The 27537-nt window shown below is 39.6% G+C and overlaps 1 protein-coding gene across 3 annotated transcripts in view; it reads left to right on the top strand.

Annotated features, from left to right (window-relative positions):
* Window positions 1-27537, top strand: part of LOC138737005 (uncharacterized) — a 268455-nt gene that overhangs the window by 7678 nt on the left and 233240 nt on the right. For all 3 annotated transcript variants that reach the window (XR_011340709.1, XM_069887356.1, XM_069887355.1), the window contains exon 2: window positions 23802-23864. Coding sequence is in view for 2 of the 3 variants with exons in the window: in XM_069887356.1 (XP_069743457.1) it covers window positions 23802-23864 (63 nt within the window). In the remaining variant the exon portion in view is untranslated. The remainder of the gene's footprint in view (window positions 1-23801; window positions 23865-27537) is intronic.

Raw genomic sequence — 27537 nt, 5'->3', positions numbered from 1 at the left:
TGATTCGGAGCCGAACAGTATACATTAAATTACTATATGGAAAGAGATTATAAATATTCTGCCATCAGAGAGCAGCAACAGTCACCAAGGATCCATACCACCAAGCACACGCTCTGTTCTCACTGCTACCATCAGAAAAGAGGTACAGGTGCCTCAAGACTCACACCACCAGATTCAAGAACAGCTGCTACCCCTCCACCATCAGACTCCTCAACAACAAACTCAATCAGAGACTCTTTTAAGGACTCCTATATCTGCACTTAATTTATTTTTTTCTCTCTCTGTATTGCACACTGTATACATATCTTTATTTGTTTACATATGTACCTTGAGTACAGTTTTTTTTTGCATAACCAATAAGTGGTAATTCTGCCTCGCTCACAGGAAAAAGAATCTCAGGATTGTATGTGATGTCATGGATGTACTCTGACAATAAATCTGAAAATTGAAACATTCACCATGACAGTGGTACAAGAAAAGAAAGGTGGTGTTTTAAAAATGCAGATCTGTCTTGCTGTGGTTTAAGAGTGGTTTATGATTTGTGTATTAAAGGAAGGTTTAATAGTCTGATAGCCATTAGGAAACAAAATTATTGTTGAAACTGGAGGTGCTGGACTTCTGTATCTTCTCAAAGATGGCAGTGAGACTTGGTTGTGATCAGGATGCTTTATGATATTGGCTTCCTTTTTGAGGAAGCTCCTCACATAGATATCTGCAATGGATGCGAGATCAGTGCCTGTGATGGAGTTGGCTATGTTTGTAACCCCTGTAGTTTTCTGTTCTTGAGCACTTGAATTACCAGAACAGGCTGTGATGCAACCAGTCAGTATTCTTTCCACAATACACCATTTGAAGTTTGACAGAATATTGTATGTGGCATCTTTTTTTTTAAAATTTTTTAATTTTTCACACTATAAACCATATTGACCAAGATACATACAGACATTTTTTCTCTTGAATATATACAGTGTCATTTTCTCCCCCTTTTTCCCCCCCTCCCTTCCCTCCCTCCCTCACCCCCTTTCCCATTTATTTGAAGTTCAATCTATAAGATACATTTAACCCGTTAAACAATGTTGTCACTTAATAAAAATAAACAAGAAATTTTACTGAGTCAGTTCTTTATGTTGTCTTCTCCTTCTGTCATTTTAGGTGGTGGAGGTTCATGGTAGGATTTCTCTATTGTATTTCATGTATGGTTCCCATATTTGTTCGAATATTGTGATGTTATTTCTTAAATTATATGTTATTTTTTCTAATGGAATACATTTATTTATTTCTATGTACCATTGTTGTATTCTCAAGTTGTCTTCTAATTTCCAGGTTGACTTAATACATTTTTTTGCTACAACTAGGGCTATTATAACAAATCTTTTTTGTGCTCCATCCAAATCGAGTCCAAATTATTTGTTTCTTATATTACTTAGGAGGAAGATCTCTGGGTTTTTTGGTATATTGCTTTTTGTGATTTTATTTAATATCTGGTTTAGATCTTCCCAAAATTTTTCCACTTTCTCACATGTCCAAATTGCATGTATTGTTGTTCCCGTTTCCTTTTTACAGAGAAAACATCTGCCTAATACTGTTGGGTCCCATTTATTTAACTTTTGGGGTGTGATGTATAGCCTGTGTAACCAATTATATTGTATCATGTGTAACCCCATGTTTATTGTATTTCTCATAGTTCCGGAGCATAGCTTTTCCCATGTTTCATTCTTTATCTTTATGTTTAGATCTTGTTCCCATTTTTGTTTAGGTTTACAGTTTGTTTCCTCGTTCTCCTTTTCTTGCAGTTTGATGGACATATTTGTTATAAATTTTTAAATTATCATTGTGTCTGTAATCACATATTCAAAATTTCTTTCTTCTGGTAATCTCAGACTGTTTCCCAATTTGTCCTTCAAGTAGGTTTTCAGTTGGTGGTATGCAAACATTGTATCATGAGTTATATTATATTTATCCTTCATTTGTTCAAAGGATAATAATTTATTTCCCGAAAAACAATTTTCTATTCTTTTGATCCCTTTTCTCTCCCATTCTCTGAAGGAAAGGTTATCTATTGTGAAAGGGATTAGTTGATTTTGTGTCAATATTAGTTTTGGTAGTTGGTAATTTGTTTTATTCCTTTCTATGTGAATCTTCTTCCAAATGAAGAGCAGATGATGCAATACCGGTGAATTCCTGCGTTGCACCAATTTTTCATCCCATTTATATAGTATATGTTCAGGTATCTTCTCCCCTATTTTATCTAGTTCTAATCTGATCCAATCTGGTTTTTCCCTTGTTTGATAAAAATCTGATAGGTATCTTAATTGTGCGGCTCTATAATAATTCTTAAAGTTTGGTAGTTGTAAGCCTCCTTGTTTGTACCATTCTGTTAATTTATCTAGTGCTATCCTCGGTTTCCCCCCTTTCCATAAGAATTTCCTTATTATTTTCTTTAGCTCCTTGAAGAATTTCTCTGTTAGGTGAATTGGTAATGACTAAAATAGGTATTGTATCCTTGGGAAAATGTTCATTTTAATACAGTTTATCCTTCCTATCAGTGTTAGTGGTAAGTCTTTCCAATGCTCTAAGTCGTCTTGTAATTTTTTCATTAATGGATGATAATTTAGTTTATATAGATGGCCAAGATTTTTATTTAGTTGTATACCTAGGTATCGCATTGCTTGTGTTTGCCATCTAAATGGTGATTCTTTCTTAAACCTTGTGAAATCCACATTATTCATTGGCATTGCTTCACTTTTATTTGTGTTGATCTTGTACCCCGATACTTCTCCATATTCCTTCAATTTCCTGTGTAATTCTTTTATTGATACTTCTGGTTCTGTTAAGTATACTATAACGTCATCTGCAAATAGACTGATCTTATACTCCTCTTTTATTTTTATCCCTCTTATTTTATTTTCTGTTCTTATCAGTTCTGCTAGTGGTTCTATAGCTAACACAAACAGTGAGGGAGATAGTGGACACCCCTGCCTTGTTGATCTGATTAAGTTAAATTGTTTTGATATATATCCATTTACTGTCACTTTCGCCAATGGCCCCTTATATGATGCTTTAATCCAATTAATATATTTCTCTGGTAGGCTGAATTTCTGTAGTATTTGAATAAATAATTCCATTCTACTATGTCAAAGGCCTTCTCTACGTCTAAAGCAACCGCTACTGTTGGAGTTTTATTTCCTTCTACTGCATGAATTAAGTTAATAAATTTACAGATATTGTCCGTTGTTCATCTTTTTTTAATAAATCCAGTTTGGTCTAGATTTATTATTTTTGGTACATAGTCAGCCAATCTGTTTGCTAATAGTTTAGCTATTATCTTATAATCTGTGTTAAGTAGAGATATTGGTCTATATGATGCTGGTGCAAGTGGATCTTTCCCTGTCTTTGGTATTACTGCTGTTTTGCATGAATCTGGTATGTTTTGTGTTTTATCAATCTGGTTGATTACTTCCAGGAGGGGAGGAATTAATAAGTCTTTAAATGTTTTATAGAATTCTATTGGGAATCCATCCTCTCCTGGTGTTTTATTGTTCGGTAGTTTTTTAATATCTCCTGTAATTCTTCTATTTCAAATGGTTTTATTAATTTATTTTGCTCCTCTGTTTGTAATTTCGCTAGTTCAATTTTAGTTAGAAATTCGTCTATTTTGTCTTCTTTTCCTTCGTTTTCAGTTTGATATAAATTGTTCGTAGAATTCCCTGAAGTTTTCATTGATCTCCGTTGGATTATATGTAATTTGTTTGTCCTTTTTCCTTAATGCCAATACCATTCTTTTAGTTTGTTCTGTCTTAAGCTGCCACGCTAGTATTTTGTGCGTTTTTTTCTCCTAGCTCATAATACTTCTGTTTTGTCTTCATTATGTTCTTCTCCACCTTATATGTTTGTAGTGTTTCATATTTTATTTTTTTGTCTGCCAATTCTCTTCTTTTAGTTATATCTTCCTTTATTGCTAATTTTTTTTCTGATTTGTTATTTCCCTTTCCAACTGTTCTGTTTCCCAATTGTAGTCCTTCTTCATCTTAGTTACATAACTTATTATTTGCCCTCTGATGAACGCTTTCATTGCGTCCCATAGTATAAACTTATTTTTCACTGATTCCGTATTTATTTCAAAGTACATTTTAGTTTGTCGTTCAATGAATTCTCTAAAATCCTGTCTTTTAAGTAGCATGGAGTTTAATCTCCATCTATACATTCTTGGTGGATGGTCCTCTAGCTCTATTGCCAATAACAGGGGTGAGTGATCCGATAATAGTCTAGCTTTATATTCCGTTTTCCTAACTCTCCCTGAATGTGGGCTGATAACAGGAATAGGTCTATCCTTGAGTATGTTTTGTGTCTACCCGAATAATATGAATATTCCTTTTCCTTTGGGTGTTGTTTCCTCCATATATCCAAAAGTTGCATTTCTTGCATCGATTTAATTATAAATTTGGTTACTTTGTTCTTTGTTTTAGTTTTTTTTCCCAATTTTATCCATGTTTGAGTCCAAATTAAGGTTAAAATCCCCTCCTATTAGTATGTTCCCTTGCGTATCTGCTATCTTCAAAAAGATATCTTGCATAAATTTTTGATCTTCTTCATTAGGTGAGTATACATTGAGTAAATTCCAAAATTCTGAATATATCTGACATTTTATCATTACATATCTCCCTGCTGGATCTATTATTTCCTCTTCTATTTTGATTGGTACATTTTTATTGATTAATATAGCTACTCCTCTGGCTTTTGAATTATATGATGCTGCTGTTACATGTCCTATCCAATCTCTCTTTAATTTCTTGTGTTCCACTTCAGTTAAATGTGTTTCTTGCACGAATGCTATATCAATTTTTTCTTTTTTCAGTAAATTTAGCAGTTTCTTCATTTTGATTTGGTTATGTATTCCATTAATATTTAAAGTCATATAGTTCAACATAGTCATTTCATACTTTGTTTATCTTTCCTTTCCGTTTCCTCATCACCACCTTCCCTTCTTATCCATTTCTGCTTTCTTTTTTTGAACACATTATAAGACAACATTTCTAAAACATAAAATATTTCCACTATTCTCATATCAAAAATTCCTTTAACCCCAATAGTCCCTCCCCTTTCTGCGTTGCCCTTTGTCCCTTGTCGGGACATCATATCTCCCCTCTTCATTTGGATTTGCGAATCCGCTCGCAAGTGTCAACTGATTTCGCATTGACTGTTATTCTTCCCCACCCAGCCCCCCAGAAAAGATTTTAATCTTCATATATAACAAAGGTCACTCTCTTAATTCCCTCCTTACTTCCTTTCTTCCCTTTCTTTCCCTTCTTAGTTCTTACTTATACTCTATTTTTTTTATATATGTGTATATATATATATATAGTTTGTTGTCATTTTTGTTCTTGTTATATCTCTTCATCTCTCTGTCTGTTTTGTAGCTGTTCTGCAAATTTTCGTGCTTTTTCCGGATCCGAGAATAGTTTGCTTTGCTGCCACGGGATAACTATTTTAAGTACCGCTGGGTATTTTAACATAAATTTATAACCTTTTTTCCATAGGGTCGTTTTTGCTGCATTAAACTCCTTCCTCTTCTTCAGGAGTTCAAAACTTATATCTGGATAGAAAAAAATTTTTCGACCCTTGTATTCCAGTGGTTTTTTGTCTTCTCTTATTTTTTTCATTGCCTTCTCCAATATATTTTCTCTTGTTGTATATCTTAGGAATTTTACTAGAATGGATCTTGGTTTTTGTTGTGGTTGTGGTTTAGGGGCTAATGTTCTGTGTGCCCTTTCTATTTCCTTTTCTTCCTGTAATTCTGCCCTTCCTAGAACCCTGGGGATCCATTCTTTTATAAATTCTTTCATATTTTTGCCTTCTTCATCTTCCTTAAGGCCCACTATCTTTATATTGTTTCTTCTATTATAATTTTCCATTATATCTATCTTCTGAGCTAACAGCTCCTGTGTTTCTTTAACCTTTTTATCAGATTCTTCTAATTTCTTTTTTAAGTCATCTACCTCCATTTCTATGGCTGTTTCTCGTTCTTCCATCTTGTCTACTCTTTTTCCTATTTCTGTCATGACCATCTCTAATCTATTTACTTTTTCTTCTGTACTTTTTCTTCTTCTTTTTATTTCAATGAATTCTTGTGTCTGCCATTCTTTTAATGTTTCCATATATTCTTTAAAAAAAAATATCCATGTACTTGCCCTTCCCTTCATCTTCCATTTCTCTGTGTAGAGTTTGATGTTCTCCCTCCTCTTCTGAGTCCACTCCAGGATCTGTGTCTTTTACCTCTGTCTCTTCTGATTTTCTTGTTGGGTTGTTTATTTTATTGGGTATTTTTGTTCTTCTTATTTTTATTAAAAGTGTCTTGGTGTTGGTCTTCTTCCTCTGTGTTGGTCATCTGTTGTTTCTTTGATTTCCTATTTTTATTCTCTTCCTTCTTGTTCCCGTTATTTTCTGTTTTCCTGTTGGGAGTCTTGTTGTCATGTTATACTTGTCTGTTTCAGCTGTCGAGATTTACTCCTCAGCTGGTTCCCCCTCCCGTTGGTGTTGTTTTTGTCTTGTGCATCCCGCATGCGCGAATCATCGCGCATGCGCGGTTGCGCACTTTTGTTTGGCTCCGTGAGCCATATTTGTAGTCCTGAGTTCGGGGTTTCCACTGACCTCAGGGAGCGGGCTTCTCTCTCCACAGCGGGCCTCCTCGTACCGGTAAGGCCTTCACCTTTCTCTTCCGACGTCCTTCCTTCTTCTTTTCTTCCCGTTGTTTTTGGTTTTTCTTTCTTTGCTGCCATTTTCTCCACACTTTCACTTTCAATTTGTTATGGTTTCTATGTTAGTGTCTTTGTTTTTTCTCTACCTTTTTTTTACTTTTCTGGAGAGGGCTGGAATTCCCCTACCGGCCACTACTCCATCACGTGACTCCTCTTGTATGTGGCATATTAAGGAAAGATCCTCCTATCACGAACATGAATGTACTAACCTTCTCTACCTCCATCCCATCAATGCAGGCCACCACAATAAGCTCCTTGGTCTTGTCAACATTGAGAACCACATTGTTGTCCTGGAATCACCCAGCCAGTCTTCATCTTGTATTCTGACTCATCATTTCCCATTATTCAGCCAATTAAAGTGATGTCAGCAAATTTATAGATTGCATTAGAGCCAATCTTGGCTACACCCTCATGTGCACAGAGAGGAAATAGAGTAGGGGCCAAGCACGTAGACTCGAGGCTTCCTTGTGTTACCTCTCAGTGAGAAGGAGGTGACGGTGCTGATTTTCCCTGATTGGGATAGGTCTTTGATGACTGCCAGGCACACAATGGGCCAAAGGCACCATTTATAAAGGGCTGAATGTCTAACTATTTGTTTCAAATCAAGTACTTTGCTTACTGCTGTTTGAGAAAAATCCTGAATCTACCATGCATATTTATTTATTTCAAGCTTACGCCATATATTTAGAACTTGTTTCTTGTGTATATTAAAGTATTCAATGTGATTTAATAAATTATCAAAAGAATGAAAGAAAATATTGAATTTTAACAGTTCATTCCTAGTTTCAGGATAACCAAAGCACTTTACAATAATGAACAATAATCACTGTTTCAATTTAGAGAAAGGGAGCATCCAATTTGTGCATAAACCATATCCCAAAAAGGGTACTGTGATAATGACTGAAATAATTGATTTCATTGATATTGATTGAGAGATAAATATTGGCTGGTCTTTGAAAATTGGCCTGGTCTTTGAAGTGGTGCCTGAGGGTCTTTTACCTGAGAAAGTGGATGGAATTTCATGTTAATAATCAACTTGTAATACACAGCAGCCTGTAAGTCTAATTGCAATGCACAATGTATTGTGTACTCCACAACCGATTGTGTTTTTAAAAATGTGATCACTGATGCACCATCAATTACTTCAAAGGCTAGAAGATATAGAGAAACTGATCGGCTTTTATTGACAACAGGCTGGAGGCATGTCCATGCTGGTCGACTGTCCTGGACTGAGGAGGGAGCTGTGGCATAGTCATCTTTATTCAGGGGTCTGTGGGAGGAGCCTCAGGCACATTCAGCAAGGGGCATGTCCTAACACAGTCAAGCATATTTACAGTGGTTTACCACAATCACCTTTATATTTAAGGTGGGTTTACTGAGGAATTAACCATATGCCAAACTGACACAAAGAGAGGATGTTGTATATGGTGTCATTGTAATTACGAGAATACTAGGAATCTCCAAGTTGGTGCTGCTTGTTTATCTTGATTTTATGACAGGAATATTATTCTAAGAATAATCATCATTCAGTTGTCTTGCCGTTCAACGTGGGCGATCATGTCTCTCCATCCGTCACATTCTTGGACCCTCTGAATTGTAGTTGTTGCCTCCCCTGTTCTCTTTCAGTGAAGGCTCCATCTTTGAGCTGAGACTGTAGTCGATGCTGAGTTCATGCTTATACAAGGGAAAAATACTGAAGTGGTTTCCTGTTGCCCAACACCCCAACCCCAACCAACCAATTTTCCCTTGCAACCGCTGCAACCGTGTCTGCCTGTCCCGCATTGGACTTATCAGCCACAAACGAGCCTGCAGCTGATGTGGACATTACCCCTCCATAAATCTTCGTCCGCGAAGCCAAGCCAAAGATTCAGTTGCATTATCCATACTGGACGGGTAACCCTGACCAATGATCAGCAGATTCATCTGCCCAGCGCTTTTAGTTTTATAACCATAAATTCCACTTTGTAGAATCTGCTTGTAAAAGCCATCCACCATCTGCAATCCATGGCTTTACATCACCCTGACTGGAAGACTAAACAGGCACTACACCTTGCCCAAGGGTGACCTGTAGGCTATCGGACAAACGAGCGCCTTACATTTTCTTTTGATGAGCAATTGCGCAGCACTGACACCGATCCAAGTATAAAACAATGAATTAATGTCATAGGATCCCTCTTAAGGATATCAAGTATGACTGACATGATATAAACTCTCAGTAAATTCAAACAGTTATTTCAAGTTCAAGTTCATTATCATCCAAATAATGAACAACATATACAGCCAGATGAACAGTGATACACAAAGATACACACGATACACAGCACATAATAAACACATTTACATCAATATATAATTTAAAATAAATATAAATATTTTGGGAAGATCTATGTGGTTTCGGGGTACTGTTCATCAATCTCGCAGGCTGTGGGAAGAAGCTATTTCCCAGCCTATCAGTCCTGATTTTGATGTTCCTGTATCTCCTTCTTGATGATAGTGGGTCAAAAATACTGTATGCTGGATGGAAAAGGCCCTCTAGAATTCTTTGAGTCCTATTTAAGCAACACTCTTGGTAAATGTAAATAGAAGAAAAGGAGACCTCAATTCTCTTCTTGGCCTTTTTGTTTTGAGGGTGTAGAAGGCTGGGTCAACCCCATGCACGATGGGGCGCATTGCTGTAGTTTACAGCCAGCGTGGCAGGGCATGGGCTTTCTCCCCACCGTGCAGAAGTTCCAGGGTGCAGGAGTACATTGCCAGGGGAACAGCCAGGTCGCATAGCAGCATTATGACATCACTCCCGTGAGCCTGTCGCCTCCCCTAAAAAGGAATGTGCGTGGTTTGAATAAATGGCAGGTACTGCTTTACTTGCTTGGTTTGGACAGCGTTTATTTCATCAGCTCTGCCTTTAGCAGTGCTACAGTGGTGACCCTGAACAGGCTCTAACATTTTAGAACCAACAACACACAGCAGGATGAATCCAGCAAACTCGTCCACAGCCTAAGCAGCTACCACCAACAGATCTCCTGCACCATTAGCGTCCACTTGCCGCCATTCTGGGCAAACCAGCCATGCAGCTGGCTTCAACTTGCAGTATCACAGTTCTCCATGCAATGAATTACAGCTGAGGACACCAAGTTCTGGCATGTTGTAAGCACCTTGGACCCCGCCACAGCAGTGAAAGTCGCCCCATTTGTCAACAACCCACCCTTGGATGGCAAGTACATGATGTTTAAATGGTTTTTGCTCGAGTCATTTGAACTTGGCCGGAATGAATGGGCCATTCGTGTGTTTAATACGCAGAGCCTAGGTGATCGCAAAACCTCAGAATTGATGCAGGAGCTAGTGGCCCTTGCAGATGGCCACACAAAGTGCTTCCTGTTTGAGGCCCTGTTCCTTTCCAAGTTGCCAAACCATGTTGCTGCTGCCATGGTCTTTGCTGAACTCCACCTCATGGTCGACCGCCTCTTCCTCACTCCTTTATCCAGCTCCATCCACGTGCAGCCTATTTGCACAGTGGAAGCAACAGCACAAACCTCGGCCACCTTGTGCACCCCCATGGTGGCCATAACAGCAGTCTAGCCACAATGCACTGACCCAGCAACAAAACAGCAGGATACTGCTACTACTACCATCAGTGAGGCCACAATGCCTGGCGGTGCATACTGCCCTTACCTTTTCAGGTAGCAAACCCAGCCAGATGCAGGGAAACAAGCCAGCCTATCGCTGTTAGTGGTCTCAGTGGTTGGCACCAGAAAAGGCCTGCTTTACCTTTGCAACCGGAAGGCCCAGTGGGAATTCCTGATAGACACCAGCGCATGTTCTTTGAGCAGAAAAACAATGCCAGAGGCCTACCCTACAGGCTCCCAACAGTTCAACCATCCCCACCTATGGGATTTGTTGCGTGACCTTTCACACTGAGAATGCCGTTTTCAGGTGGGACTGTACTGTCGCCTCAGTAGAGTAGGCTCTCCTAGGAGTGGATGAACAAACTTCTGGTCAACTAATTAATGCCACCACCTTCCAGGTTTTCCCCCTCATGCTGTGCCAATGCAATTTCCAGCCTTTGGGAGTTCCCCCTCTCGAACAAAGCGAGTATACCGCACTGCTCACTGACTTCCCCGCTCTACTGGCCCCCACCTTCCACGATGCGAAACCAGCACATGGCGTGCAACAGCACATTGAGACCACGGGACCACCTCCGAACACGAGGGCGCAGCGACTGCCCCAAGATAAACTCCTCCAAGCCAAGGCCAAGTTTGCCATGATAGAGGAATTGGGATTGTCTGCTGTTCCAACAGCTCATGGGCTTCGACACTACACATAATCCCAAAGAACCCCGGCAGCTGGCACTCCTGCGGAGACTACTGTGGGCTCAGTGATGCAACAGTACTGGACAGACACCCCATCCCGCAAATACAAGACTTTGCCGCACGACTCCAAGGTGCCCAGATTTTTTTTCTCAAAGTTGATCTGGGGAAGTGCTACCACCAGATCCCAGTGGACTAGGATGACATCCAGAAGACGGCCATAATCACCCTGTTTGGCCTCTTCGAGTTCCTGAGAATGCCATTCGGGCTGAAAAACACGGCCCAAACATTCCAGTGCCTTATGGACGAAATGGCAAGAAACCTGGAGGGGTTTTTCATGTTCCTGAATGACTTCCTCATTGCCAGCCCTGATGCCAGGACCCACAAAGAACATTTAAAATGCCTGTTTGCCCGGCTGCAGACTTTCAGGGTATCCATCTACCCATCCAAGTGCTAATTTGGTTTGTCCACCATTGACTTCTTTGGACATCGCATCTCCAGCAAAGGAGCAACACCTTTGCCTGACAAGGCCGAGGCCATTTGGAACTTTCCCAGGCTCAAAACCCTCAAAAGTCTGCAGGAATTCCTTGGGATGAATTTCTATCATTGCTTCCTCCCAGGAGTAGCAGCCACCATGAGGCCTCTTTTCCACCTCCTTAAGGCAGGTAACAAGGAGCCCAGCTGGTCTGCGGAGGCACTCCAGGCATTTGAGGAGACCAAAACAGCACTCTCCAAAGTCACATTACTGGCACACCCGGATCCAGACTTACCCCTGTCATTAACAATAGATGCCTCAGACTGGACAGTGGGCGCAGTGCTGCAACAGTGGGCAGATCACCAGTGGTGGCCACTCACTTTCTTCAGCAAACACCTCTGACCAATCGAGCTGCTGGCAATGTACCTGGCCATATGCCATTTCCAGTACATCCTCAAAAGCTGTGTGTTCACAGCCTACAAGGGCCACAAGCTGCTGGTGCAGGCACTGGGCAAAGTCTTGGACTTCTGGTCGGTGAGGCAACAATGGCGCCTTTCGTACATCTCCAAATATACAACAGACTTCCGCCACGTAGCGGGGAAGTCCAATATGGTAGCTGACACACTGTCCAGGCCAACGATCTTTGAGGTGATGAGTGGCATCAACACAGCTCAGCTCGCCAGGGACCAGGCTGAAGATCCCAACACACAGGTATACCGCACTGCCAACACCAGTCTACAAATTGAGGAGTTCACGCTAGACACAGGTTGCCCAATACTCCTGTGCGATATGTCTACAGGCCACCCCAGGCCAATCCTGCCTGTGACCTGGAGATGGCAGGTGTTCAATCAAGTGCATGGACTCTCTCATCCTTCTATCCGGTCAACAGTCTGCCTAATTTTGGACAGGTTCATATGTTTATGGGCTTCGGTGCAAAGTTTCACTTTGGACAAAAACCTGTGTACAATGCCAGTGAGCCAAAGTCCATCGGCACATTAAAGCCCCAGTGCAACATTTCCCAGCTGCAGCGAACAGGTTCGACCACATGGACATTGAAGGGCCCCTTGCCATTAGTTAGAGGATGAGGTACCTTTTCAGCATGGTCAACCACTTTACATACTGGGCAGAGCTGGTGCCCGTGCCGCCTGCAACACGGAGACCTTTGCGAGAACCTTCACCTCAAAGTGGGTTGCCCAATTTGGTGTCCCTCCCCGCATAACCTCGGACCAGGGAGCCCAGTTTACCTCTTCCCTCTGGTGTCCATGGCCAAATTCTGTGGCAGCCAGCTACACCACATAACCACCTACCATCCCCAATCCAATGGGCTGATAGAACATTTTCACTGCCATCTAAATGCAGCCATCAAATCACGGCTGCATGGGCCCAACTGGATGGATGAACTCCTATGGGTCCTGCTGGGCATCCATGCAGCACCTAAAGAGGGTGGAAATGGTCTATGGCACACTGCTCGTCATCCCAGGCAATGTCCATATCGGCTCCACAGAGCCACCACCAAGCACCCTGGATGTCCTACAGCAGCTGAGGAACCACGCCGCCTACCCACGTGCACATCCTACCATCACCCACAGGATGCCAACCAGCCATGTCCTACAAGAACTCAAAGCCATGGACTTTGTCTTTGTAAGATGGGGAAAAGCAGGTACCCCCCTGTAGTGCCCTTACAAAGGGCCTTTCAAGGTACTGAGGAGGGTGGGGATTGTGTATACTCTAGACATTGGAGTCAGGAACGACATATTTACAGTCGACCGCCTCAAGAAAGCCCACTTGGACTGTTCTGAGCCTTTCCCTGCCCCTACACTATGGCACCAGGGGCGCCGACCCAAAGACAATCTTCCAAACCTCACCCAAAGAGACTGTGATTCTGGGGGGTTGGGAGTGTGGGTGGAGTAGCAGGCCAGGTCAACCTCACACACGATGGGTCAAATCGCCGTAGCAAACAGCCAGCGCAGCAGGGCACAGGGGCTTTCCCCCCACCGTGCAGAACTTCCAGGCTGCAGGAGCGCATTGCCAGGGGAACAATCAGGCCTCACAGCAGTATTATGGCATTACTCTCGTGAGCCTGTCGCCTCCCCTAAAAAAGGAATGCACGTGGTTTGAATGAATGATAGTTACTGGTTTACATGCTTGGTGTGGACAGCATTTATTTCAGCAACTCTGCCTTTAGCAGTGCTACAAGACAATATTTTTGTACTGTTAAACTCTTTTTTGGTAATTGATAATACTCCCAAGAGCATTAAAGTCATTTCTAACTCAAAGTACAACTTTTTCCACATGATAGTTTTGGAAAAACAGTGAACTAGAAACCATGCAACTTTTTCAGAATATAGGTGTTGCCACAAAATTCACAATATGTTTTTCACCAGGTCTATGATTTATGGTCATTATAACCATATAACCATATAACAATTACAGCATGGAAACAGGCCATTTTGGCCCTTCTAGTCCACAATGAACTACTCTCCTCTAGTCCCACCTACCTGCACCATGCCTATAGCCCTCCATTCCCCTCTCATCCATATAAATGACAAAATTGACTCTGCCACCACTACCTCTGGAAACTCATTCCATACAGCTACCTGTCTCTGAGAGAAGTTTCCCCTCATGTTGCTTCTAAACTTTTGCCCCTTACCTCTTAACTCATGACTTCTTGTTTCAATCTCTCCTACTTTAAATGGAAAAATCCTATCCAGATCAACTATATCTATCCCTCTCAATCTTAAATACCTCTATCAAATCCCCTCGTAACCTTCTATGCTCCGAGGAATAAAGACTTAATTTGCTTAATCTTTCTTTGTAATCTAGATTCTGTAACATTTTCATAAATCTTCTCTGCACTCTATCTTTACTTTGTTGATATCCTTCCTATAATTCAGTGACCATAACTGCACACAGTACTCTAAATTTGGCCTTGAACAGTCTCAACATCATTTCTTAACTCTTATATTCTATGCATTGATTGATAAAGGCCAGCATACTAAAAGCCTTCTTCACAACCATATCCACACAAGATTCTACCTTCAGGGAATGATGCACTATTATTCCTAGATCTTTCTGCTCCACTGCATTCCTCATTCCTAGTCATCTCTTCAAAAATTCAACGATTGTTCAAACATGACCTTTCATGCACAAATCTGTGTTGAGTTCCTGATCAGATCCTGTCTTTCCGATACTTATATATACACACTATCCCTAAGAATGCTTTCCATTAATTTACCTACCACAGATGGCAAACTTACAGGCTAATAATTGCTAAGTTTTCTCCTCGAACCCTTTTTAAACAATGGAACCACATGTGCAATATGCCAAGCCTCCGCCACTCTACCCGTCTCTAATTACTTTTGAAAAATCACTGTCCGAAAACCGCTGCTATTTCCTCACTAACTTCTCTCAAGGCCCTGGGGAAAATCTTGTCGAGACTTGGAGACTTACCCACCTTTATATGCTTCAAAAGCTCCAATACTTCACTATAGTCTTCAGAATTACCCTCTTTGCTCCCTTTACCCTGCACAATTCAATATCCTTCTCCTTAGTGAATACTGAAGAAAATAACTTGTTCAAGATCTCCACCATCCCTTTTGGCTCCACACACATTTGTCAACTCTGACTCTCTAAGGGACCAATTTTATCCCTTACTCTCCTTTTGCTATAACCATATTTGTAGAAACCCTTTGGATTTATTTTCACCCTGTTTGCTATAGCCACCTCGAACCTTTTTTTTGCTTTTCTAATTTATTTCTTAAGATCTTTTTACATTCAATATATTCTCCAAACATCTTTTTCCCTTGTTTCTTATATTTATTGTAGGTCCCTCCTTTTTCGAACCAAGTTTCCAATATCCCTTGAAAACCATGGCTCTCTCAAACTTTTGACCCTGCCTTTCAACCTAACTGGAATATAAAGATTTTGAACCCTCAAAATCTCACCTTTAAAATACTTCAATTTCTCTACTACATCCTGCCCATAAAACAAATTGTCCCAATCAACTCCTTGTAAATCCTTTTGCATCTCCTCGAATCTAGCTTTTCCCCCAATCAGAAACCTCAACCGTAGGCCCTGACCTATCCCTTTCTATAATTACATTGCAGCTAATGGCACTATGATCACTGGACCCAAAGTGCTCCCCAACACATTTCTCCATCACTTGACCTATCTCATTCCCCAACAGTAGATCCAACATTGCCCCTTCTCTAGTTGGTACCTCTATGTATTGCTGTAAAAAACTATCCTGCACACATTTTACAAACTCCAACCCATCCAGCCCTTTCACAGAATGGGTTTCCCAATCCGTATTTGGCAAATTAAAATTTCCCACAATCACAACCCTATGCTTATTACAAATATCTGGTATCTCCCTACAAATTTGCTCCTCTAGTTCTCGTTCCCCATTAGGCGGTCTATAATACACCCCTACCATTGTAACTACCCCTTCCCCATTCCTCATTTCCACCCAAATAGCATCCCTGGACGAGCCCTCTAATCTATCTTGCCTAAGCATCGCTGTAATATTTTCTCTGACAAGCATTGCAACACAACCCCCCTTGCCCTTCTGATTCTATCACATCTAAAGCAATGAAATCCAGGAAATAGCTGCCAATCACATCCCTCCTACAACCATGTTTCACTAATTGCTACCGCATCATAATTCCGTGTCAATCCATACCCTCAGCTCATCTACTTTCCTTACAATGCTCTTAGCATTAAAATATATGCATTTCAGAGATTTTTTACTCTCTGTCCCTATCTTTACAAACAACTCCATTATGTTCTTTTTCTATCATCTCTCCTCCATCTTCGCACAGTCTCCCTTCTCTATCACCTGCCTTTCCACCCTTAAGCACTGTCGACAAGCTTTTTCTGTTTGCAATCTAATCTTATTCTTGCTGTTCTCTTCCATTTGGTATTGTCCCCCCACCAAATCATTCTAGTTTAAAGTCTCCTGAGTAGCCTTAGCAAATATCCCTGCCAGAATCCTGGTTCCCCTGGGATTCAAGTGCAACCTATCCTTTCTGTACAGGTCACACCTACCCCAAAAATGGTCCCAGTGATCCAGAAACTTGAATCCCTGCCCCTTGCTCCACCCCTTCACCTCATTCTATGCTTGCTCTCACTGTTCCGTGGCATAGGCAGTAATCTCAAGATTACTCCCTTTGCGGCCCTTCTTTTCAACTCCCTACCTAACTCCCTGTACTCACTTTTCAGGACTTCTTCTCTATTCCTCCCAATGTCATTGGTACCTACATGTACCACGACCTCTGGCTCATCTCCCTTCCACTTTAGGATATCTTTGACACAAATAGCAACATCTTGGACCCTGGCACCAGGAAGGCAACCACTATCCGGTTCTCCTTACTGTGTCCACAGAATCCCCTATCTGTCCTCCTAACTATTGAGCCTCCTATCCTTTCCCTACCCTTATGACCCACAGGGGCCGACCTTGTGCCAGAGTTACAGCCACTGTTGCTTCCCCCAGCTAGGCTGTCCATTCCAACAGTATTCAAAGAGGAGTATTTTTTAATTGAGGGTTACAGCCACAAGGGTCATCTCTAGCACCTCACTCTTGTCCTTGCCTCTCCTAACTGTTACCCACTTGTCCTCCTCTCATTGCCCTGGTGTGACCACCTGGCTGTAATTCCTGTCTATGACGTCCTCACTCTTCCTAACCAGAGCATGGCCATTGAGCTGCAGCTCCAGTTCCCTAACATGGTCCTTGAGAAACCGCAGCTCAGCACATCTGGCGCAGATATGGACGAACAGGAGGCCAGAAGCCTCCAGGACCTCCCACATCTGACACTGAGAACAGCAAACTGCTCTTACACTCATTCTCTCCCTCTCCCTTTCCTCAATGCAGAGGAAAGAAAAAAAAAACAGGTAAACAACTAACCAGCCTTACCTTAATGTGAACAAGCTTGCCCTCAGCCTCTGCTTACCAAGGCCTCGTGAGCCAAAGCCTCTGTCCCACTCCTTCTCTGTGTGACTCACTCACTGGGCCGCTCTCTGACTTTCCCCTCCTTTTATTGTCCTCTGCCAATTAACTCAATTACACCGATTACTTACACCCAAAAAAAACTCAACCATTTGCCTACCACGCCATTTTTTTTAAAAAAGCCTCACTCTCTCCTGCTCTCTCCTTTTTACTTACCAGCCCTGTTACTTACTCCTCACCCCTCCTCGGTGCAGCTCCTCTCGCTTCTTGCCCGAACTAGGCCTAACCTGAATCTTTTTCATTTTATGTTTTTCATTCTGGTGACATTCAATAAGTTGCTACCTTTATGCTCCTCTGGAGTGTAAAATAAGGCTGCCATTTCACCAATGAATTTTCATTGTGATACAAATGAAAATAATCTCTGCTCCAAGGTTTTTTTAAACACAGAGAGTGGTAGGTGCCTAGAATGTATTACGGTGGGGGGAGGGGGGTGGTGGTGATGGAGGCTGGTATAATAGGGACATTCAAAAGACTCTGAGACAGGCACATATATGTAAGAAAAATAGGTTATAGGTCTGAGGTAGGGTAAAAATAAGATTGTTGTGGAGTAGGTTACCTTAGGTCGGTCAATATCGAGGGCTAAAGGGCCTCTATGTTCTGTGTTCTAAGGTTATTATATATGTCCTGTATATTGTTTTTTGTAAAACATAACTCAGTGGCCTTGAGAATTATTTATGTGTATTCAATGTTGTCATTTAGTGCCCAAAATGACCTATAAATACAATGCTAGTGATAGGCCTCTGTAGTGACTACTTTCTTTATGGTTGATTGGAGGATATCAGAATGTTGTTGTTGTCTATGATACATTCAAACAAATTCTTACTAAAATTAATTTGAATTTTCTAAAGTTTATTAAACAATATTAAACATTGTTTTTTTTTTAAATTTTTTATTTTTCACACCATAAATCACATTAGCAATGATATACACTATTTTTTTTCACACATATACAGGGACTTTTTCTCCCCCCCCCCCTCCTCCCAAGCCACCCCCCCACCCCCCCCCCCCTCATCCATTTTAGGTATACAATCTAGGTTGCATTAAGCCAGTCAGACAATGTTGTCATTCAACAAAAATACACCAGAAATTCTACTGAGTCCATTCTTTTCTTTCCTTCTCCTTCCATCAATTTAGGTAATGTTTGTCCCCGGTAGGTTTTCGCTATTGTATTTAATGTAAGGCTCCTCTACTTGTTCGAATATTTCAATATTATTTCTTAACCTATATGTTATTTTTTCTAATGGAATACATTTATTCATTTAAATTTAGTAGTTTCTTCCTTTTAATTTGGTTATGTATTCCATTAATATTTAAAGTCATATAGTTCAGCGTAGCCCTTTTATATTTTGTTCATCTTCTCTTTCCGTTTTTCCATCATTACCTTTCCTCCTTTTCCATTTCTGTTTTCTTATTTTCAACTCTTTATAAGACAACATTCCTACAACATCCAACATTTTCCTTATTCTCCTATTTCTATCTTATTTATCCCCAATCTCCCCTTCCCCTCCTGAGTTGTCCTTTATCCCTTGTCGGACAACCACATCTCACCTCTCCATTTGGATTTGCGAATCCACTCGCAAGCGTCAACTGATTTTGCAGTGACCGCTATTTCCCCCCACCCCGCCCCCCCCAGAAAAGATTTCACTTTTCATATGTCACAAAGGTCACTCTTTTAATTCCCTCCTTATTCTCTCTATTCCATTACCTTCCCTTATTAATTCTTGTCTATACTATCTATATTTTCCTCTAAGTACAGATACTTTCACGTATGCACATTGTCTCTATTCACTCTTATACCTCTTTACCCGCATACATATCAATCGTGATCATTTTTACTCTCATTAGAGAGTCTATTTTTGTAATTGTTCTGCAAATTTTCGTGCTTCTTCTGGATCCGAGAATAGTCTGTTTTGTTGTCCTGGAATAAATATTTTCAATACCGCTGGATGCTTTAGTATAAATTTATACCCTTTCTTCCATAAAATCGCCTTTGCTGTATTGAACTCTTTTCTCTTCTTTAGGAGTTCAAAACTTATATCTGGATAAATGAAGATTTTTTGCCCTTTATACTCCAGTGGTTTGTTGCCCTCTCTTACTTTTTCCATTGTCTTCTCCAGTACCTTTTCTCTTGTAGTATATCTTAGGAATTTTACTACAATAGATCTTGGTTTTTGTTGTGGTTGTGGTTTAGAGGCCAATACTCTATGTGCCCTTTCTATTTCCATTTCTTGCTGTAGTTCTGGACATCCTAGGGTCTTAGGTATCCACTCTTTTATAAACTCCCTCATATTCTTGCCTTCTTCATCTTCCTTAAGGCCCACTATCTTTATGTTATTTCTTCTGTTATAATTTTCCATTGTATCTATTTTTTGAGCTAGTAGTTCTTGTGTCTCTTTAGTTTTTTTATTAGATTCCTCCAATTTCTTTTTTAAGTCTTCTACCTCCATTTCTGCTGCTACTGCCCGCTCTTCCATCTTGTCCATTTTCTTTCCCATTTCTGTTAAGGTCATCTCTATTTTATTCATTTTCTCTTCTGTGTTGTTTATTCTTTTTCTTAAATCATTAAATTCCTGTGTTTGCCATTCTTTAAATGATTCCATGTATCCTTTAATAAGAGCAAGTATATCCTTTACCTTGCCTTTCTTTTCTTCTTATATTTCCCTGTACTCTTCCTCTTCCTCTTCTTCTTCCTCTGGGTTGGCCATCTGTTGTTTCTTTGGTGCCCTTTCCTCCTCTTCTTTCTTGTTTCTATTCTTCTGTGGTCTCTTCTTGCTGCAGGTGTTCTGCAGCTGTCGTTGCCGGCTGTGGAGATCGACTCCCCAGCTGGTCCCCCCTCCCGTCGGTGTGTTTTTTTTTCATTCGCATCGCGCATGCGCGATTCCTCGCACATGCGCGGTTGCGCACTTTTACTCGGCTCAGCGAGCCATTTTTGTAGTCCATTATTTACCGACCTGAGGGAGCGGGTTTCTCTCTCCGCAGCGGGCCTCTTCGGACAGGTAAGGCCTTCACCTTTTTCCTCCTTTGTCTTCTCTTCCTCTCTTCTTACCGTTGCTTTCGATTTTTCTTTTTTTGTCGCCATCTTCTTTCCACCTTTATACTCACTTTTCTGTAACTTTTATTTCTGTGCCTTTGTGTTTTCCTTTGTTTTTCCCGACTTTTCTGGAGAGGGCTGGAGTTCACCGTCCGGCCACTACTCCATCACGTGACTCCAACAATATTAAACATTGTTAACGTTATTATCAGTTGCTGTACATTGTTACAAGCCGTTAAAACATTGTTAGACAGTCAATAGAAATAGGCAGGGCTTTTCTGATCCATCCATTTCACGGAACAAAAGAATGAAATTGATCATCTTTATCTCTCTAACAAGGCTGAGAAACTATCCTTGGCTTTTAGGTGCTGCTAGGAATCAGCATTAAAAAAAAATTTAACAACAGCATGAAAGTCACAAACAGAACTGCTTGCCAGCTTGAAATCCATTTGAATCCTTACAGCCTCTGTCTCAGCAGGGCTCAGGACACTCTGTCATCCTTAGCTATAGTTCCATATTTCCTTAAAAATCAAGACCATTCACTTCCAAAGTCACAGTATTGACTGATTCCACCCTTCACTCATCTATATGCATGAGATCTATGTCTATCCTTCTGTTATCTTCAAATCTGCCAGCTGACCTTCCACCATCATAAGTCTGGACATCAAAACATTCTAAATGGCACTAAATACCATCGATCTATATTGGATTTTGGCCAACTGATACCTTGAGTTCAAAACTCTAAATTCTTGTGCTTAAATTTTACCACTGCCTCTCCTCCTGGCCTCATGCAATGGTTTTTTGCAACTTTTTAAAGATCAGCTAAAATTTTGCTGCCCATGACCAATTCCTCATCAGTTTTCAACCTCTTCCTGATCTACACTAACCCTGCAATGGCTTGATATTAAAATATTTACCCTTATTTTCAAATTCCCACGTGATCACATCATGCTCTACCTCTATAAACTCCTCTAAACCCACAATTTATGATTCTGACTATTAAAAATTAATAAATATTTTTATGAACTAACAAAGGAAAATTCAAAATGATAGTTTTTTTATTAAACTATTAAAAATATAACATTACGTACTTATCTCTAAACTTAACCCTAACTTAATTCCAAATGTAGATATATGTGTGTGTGTGTTAAAATCCACACCATTACAGTTTGAGCTTGAGTTTCAAAAGTCAGTTTTAAACTTCAGCATCAAACATCTTGTGTTGGTTGAAGATTTTTAAATCATAGTACAGAAATAATTATGAAGCACTTTTAAACATCATGTCTTCAGATTCTTTAAACTCGCAAGTCTTTTGAAGAGTTGACTTTCAAAGAGATATTCTTCATGCGCGTTTTTTTTACAAGTTTCCCCCTATCTTGATAGGGTTATGGAACTGTAATTGTAATGATTATTTCTTTCTTGATTAAGAACAAAGTAGTCTTACTTACTTTAAAACCACTTACTTTGAATATCTCCTATGATAAGGATAATACAATACAGAAAAGCATCTCCCTCTGTCTCCAAAGGCTACTGTTTTACCCTTGTCTCTTTCACAGGATGGTCAATCTCTTCAGTCTGCTTTCAAAATATCTCTCTCTGCCTTTAGTTATATGTTTCACTGAAATTATGTGATATGACATCACCACTCTTTCAGTTTCATTTCTCCAAACCCAAATCCTGGTAGATGACCTTTTGCCTTCCTTGAAATTACCACTTCACATCCATAAAAATATCTGACCTAATTTCTGTCCAAGAGGTTTAAATGGTTATGACTCCAGATAGTCTGAGCACATGTCTCTCAAGGAAGAACTTGCTTAATTGACCAGCTGTCATTGTCCTGGAATCAATTAAGACCCACTTCAGTTCCATTATGGTCTGGTTCTTTCAGACTCGACAACTCCGAAATGAATACTCTCTCTGAGTGCAATGGTGTCTCTGTAAATGTGAAGTGACCTGTATGTGACCCTGTCCACCCATAACTAACTTTACTAAAACATATATATAGATATATGTATCTATATATATGTATATATCTATATATATATTTAAAAAAAAATGAAATATAGTTTAACATTAAACTAAAGATTAACACAAATCCATCACACTTCACTCTCCCATTTCTTGCTTGTTGATATCTAAATTTAATCTAACCACAATTGTCAACTGTTAAGCTCTTTTAATGTACTTCTTGGTCATCTGCCTTAATTCATACATTCCTTGCTGTCAAAAGTAGTTTGATTATGCTTCTATGAAGCGGTTTAGACATTTTGTTATGTTAGAGGTAATATATAAAGGAAATATTATTATTACCCTCTCTCTTTGAAACCTATGCATTCAAATAAATAGTTCCTAAACATTGGAAATATTTATTTCTTCCCTTTCTTTAATATCTAATTCTAAATTCCATTTTTTTGACTGATCATGCATCTAAGAGATACTGTAGATGCTGGAAATCAAAAATAAAGCAAAATTACTGGAACTAGACAACATCTGTGGAGAGCCAAACAGAGTTGATCTCTCTTTATGGTTCAATGTCTACATTGATTAATTATATTCTTTGAAAGTATTGGAAGATATTTTTCTCTACTCATTGTGCTACTTAAATACATGTTCTTAACAAGAATGATTGAGAGGTCTTGAGAAACCTTTGAATTAATAAGTTCTAAAAGTTTGTTTTTCACCTTTTCTCCTACCTGTAAGTTTTAGAATATGTTTGAGCTGAAGGAATAAACAAAACCTTTCATTCTTTAATAGAAATTCAAAATATGTTGTAGGAAACTTCTGTAGATAGGCAAAGAACATTGTATTTTTTAAGCATTTTCAACCCCCCTTCCCCAATACATTTAAGGGAACCCTCAGTGAACACTGGTTGGTGCATTGTTGGAATCCCTGTCCTGAATCTAAAAAGATGAAAGAAAAAAAATCTACCATAATAATTTTAAAAATCAGCAAAGAAATAATGTGACAGTCTGTTAACACATACAAATACACAGACAGAAAATTGGATAAACTACAAATCTCTTGGAATTTTGGGTCTAGGGTCTCTAAATGGATACCATAAATTCACATCAATTGTATAAGCTTTGCAATCAGATTCTTTGGGTTTGCATGAATTTAACAATAATATCAGAAAAATGAAATACTTTCAGAGGTTAATCTGTAAGAGGAAGGTGTGTGGTTTGTTTATCTTTATTGAAAGTCAATCTATAATGAATGCGTTTTTTTATTTCAGATAAAACAAATTCTTTTAATGCTGATGAATATGAGGAGATTGGACCTTGTTCAGTAACATGTGGTAAATATTATTTTTAATAATGCTAATTGTGAATTGAATATAGTTGGATATATTGCTCTGTGATAATCCTCTATTCCTGCATCTCAATAGACTTTTGGGGCATACAAGGGCATCCGATGCCCTCCCTCAGTAAGAGGTACCATAGAAATAGATCTGTTCTCAGGATTATAGTCATGGTACCTGCTGATCACTTACTCCCTGTAACTGTGAAGATCTAATGCAAGTTGAAACTGGACTCCAGCATGATCTGAGCCATTGTGCACATTTGTGGGGATACAGGCCACAGGACTTTTTTTCCCTTTGGAATCTGGGACCCTAGGGTCAACATTTAAATCCTCTTGGACTTTCTAGGATGCTTTCTATCTTACCTCTCTGCCCCACTGTCATTGGAGATGCTTTCTTCACTCACACCCAAATGCACACCACTCCTTGCCTTCTGGGACAATTTCTAGTTCCTGCTTGTTTATGACTAGTAATCCATGATGTGAAGCCTGGCCTCTAAAGTACTAATCTCCAACCTGGGATCAGGAAGGCTTCATTCTCTTTCTTATTGTTGCAGGATCAGGTCAGTTTCTACACCTGAAATGAGAAAGAACAAGGATGACTATTTCCTGTTGAAGCTAAGCAGAGAGAAGGGATTGGGTGTTGAGAGTATCTGCACATTGATATTTCACATGACCAGTCACAGCCTGCAAGATTCTATTACCCATTTGCAACCTTTATATGGTTGGAAAAAATATTAGTTCCAATATTTTTAGCTATTTCTAGGCCAGGCTCCAAGCTGGTCTCCCAGCTAGACCACACCTCCTACGAATGGAGAAGTAATTGACAGAACATAAAATGTAAATATGTACGGCACAGGAACAGGCCCTTCCACCCATGATCTCTGCACTGAACATGATGCTAAATTAATTGATACATATCCTTCCATTCACTGCATATTCCTATCCCTCTCTAGAAGCATCTTAGGCACTACTATCTTCCTCTGGCAGCCCATCCTGGACACCTACCACTCTTTGCTTTAAAAACACTTGCTAAACACATCTCCTGCCCCCACCACCTCACTTTAAATATATGTGCCCTAGTATTTAACATTTTTACCCTTTGGGAAAAAAAAAGATTGTCTCACTGCTCTATGCTTCATCTAATTTTATAAATTTCTGTCAGGGCTACTTGCAGCTTCCAATGTACAAGAGAAAATAACTTAAGTTTGTCCAAGATCTCCTTGTAGCTCAAACTCTCTGATCTACACCAATTCCTGCTAAACACCTTTGGGTCATGGACCTCCAATCAGAATCACTCCCTTCCACCAACATTCTCTGTTTCCTATATCCAAGCCAATTCCAAATCCAATCTATCAATTCACCATGGATCCCATACATCTTTACCTTCTGAATTAGCCTATCAAGAGGGACTTCATCAAATGCCTTATGTAGACAGTATCCATGTTGACAACATCCGATGCCCTCCCTCATTAATCATCTTTGTTACCTCCTCAAAAATCTCAATTAAATTTATCAGACATAACTATTTCCATACAAAGCAATGCAGATAGTCCTTAATTTGATGGTGCCATTCCAAATGTGTGCAAATCCTCTCCATTAGCTTCCTCATCACTGATGTGAGGCTCACTGGCCTATAATTTCCTGGCTATTCCTATTTCCCTTCTTGAACAAACAAATAATGTCAGCTAATCTCCAATCATCCTAGGCTCACAAGGATACAAAGATCTTCATCGAGGACTCCACAATCTCCTTTTTTTAAAAGAAATTTTGATATACAGCATGGTAACAGGCTATTTTGGCCCATAAGTTCGTCCCACCCAATTTACACCCAATTAACCTATGCCCCCGGTATGTTTCGACTGGTGGGAGGAAACTGGAACCCCCAGGAAAACCCACGCAGACATGGGTAGATATACAAACTCATTACAGATAGTGCGGATTCGAATCCGGTCCTGATCACTGGCATTGCACTATTCACTACTCTAACTGTACTGTCCTTTCTTGTCACTTTCAATGGGGTGCATTCTTTCAAACCCTGGGAATCTATCTATGTTATTGCTCTACAAAGCACCCAGCATCACATCTTTCTTTTTTAAATTTTTAAAACATTTTTCACACTATGAACCATACTGACCAAAATACACACAAACCTTTCCCTCTTGAATATACACAGTGTCATTTTCTCCCCCTTTCCCCCCTCCCTTCCATCCCTCCTTCACCCCCCCCTCCCCACCCACTCAACTTTCAACATCTATGATACATTAAACCCATTAAACAATGTCATCACACAATGAAAATAAACAAGAAATTTGTGTCATCTACTTTTACATACTGGGTCAGTTCATTTCGTCTTCTCCTTCTGTCATTTTAGGTGGTGGAGGTCCGTGGTAGGACCTCTCTGTTGTGTTCCATGTACGGTTCCCAAATTTGTTCGAATACTATGATGTTATTTCTTAAATTATATGTTATTTTTTCCAATGGAATACGTTTATTCATTTCTATGTATCATTGCTGTATTCTCAGGCTATCTTCTAATTTCCAGGTTGACATAATACATTTTTTTGCTATTGCTAAGGCTATCATAATAAATCTTTTTTGTGCTCCTTCCAAATCGAGTCCAAGTTCTTTACTTCTTATATTACTTAGAAGAAAGATCTCTGGATTTTTTGGTATGTTGCTTTTTCTGATTTTATTTAATACCTGGTTTACATCTTCCCAAAACTTTTCCACTTCCTCACATGCCCAAATTGTTCTTCCTGTTTCCTTCTTACTGCGAAAACATCTGTCTGATACTGTTGGGTCCTATTTATTTAACTTTTGGGGCATGGTGTATAGCCTGTGTAACCAATTATATTGTATCATGCGTAAGATCGTGTTTATTGTATTTCTCATAGTTCCGGAGCATAGCTTTTCCCATGCTTCATTCTTTATCTTTATGTTTAGATCTTGTTCCCATTTTTGTTTGGGTTTACAGCTTGTTTCCTCGTTCTCTTTCTCTTGCAGTTTGATGTACATGTTTGTTATAAATCTTTTAATTATCATTGTGTCTGTAATCACATTCAAAATTGCTTCCTTCTCGTAACCTCAGACTGCTTCCCAATTTGTCCTTCAAGTAATAATTTATAATAATTTATTTTCCAAAAAACAGTTTTCTATTCTTTTGATCCCTTTTCTCTCCCATTCTCTAAAGGAAAGGTTATCTATTGTGAAAGGGATTAGTTGATTTTGCATCAATATTAATTTTGGTAGTTGATAATTTGTTTTATTCCTTTCTACGTGAATCTTCTTCCAAATGTTGAGCAGATGGTGCAGTACTGGTGAATTCCTATGTTGCACCATCTTTTCATCCCACTTATATAGTATATGTTCAGGTATCTTCTCCCCTATTTTATCTAGCTCTAATCTGGTTTTTCCCTTGTTTGATAAAAATCTGACAGGTATCTTAATTGTGCTGCTCTATAATAATTCTTAAAATTTGGTAGCTGTAAGCCCCCTTGTTTGTACCATTCTGTTAATTTATCTAGCGCTATCCTCGGTTTCCCCCCATTCCATAAGAATTTCCTTATTATTTTCTTTAGATCCTTGAAGAATTTCTCTGTTAGGTGAATTGGTAACGATTGGAATAGGTATCCTTGGGAAGATATTCATTTTAATGCAATTTACCCTTC

Source organism: Narcine bancroftii, chromosome 6 (genome assembly GCF_036971445.1).
Source record: "Narcine bancroftii isolate sNarBan1 chromosome 6, sNarBan1.hap1, whole genome shotgun sequence".
In the NCBI taxonomy this organism is placed as follows: domain Eukaryota; kingdom Metazoa; phylum Chordata; class Chondrichthyes; order Torpediniformes; family Narcinidae; genus Narcine; species Narcine bancroftii.
Note: the sequence above shows the minus strand (reverse complement) of the source record. Positions and strands in the feature narration are given on the sequence as shown.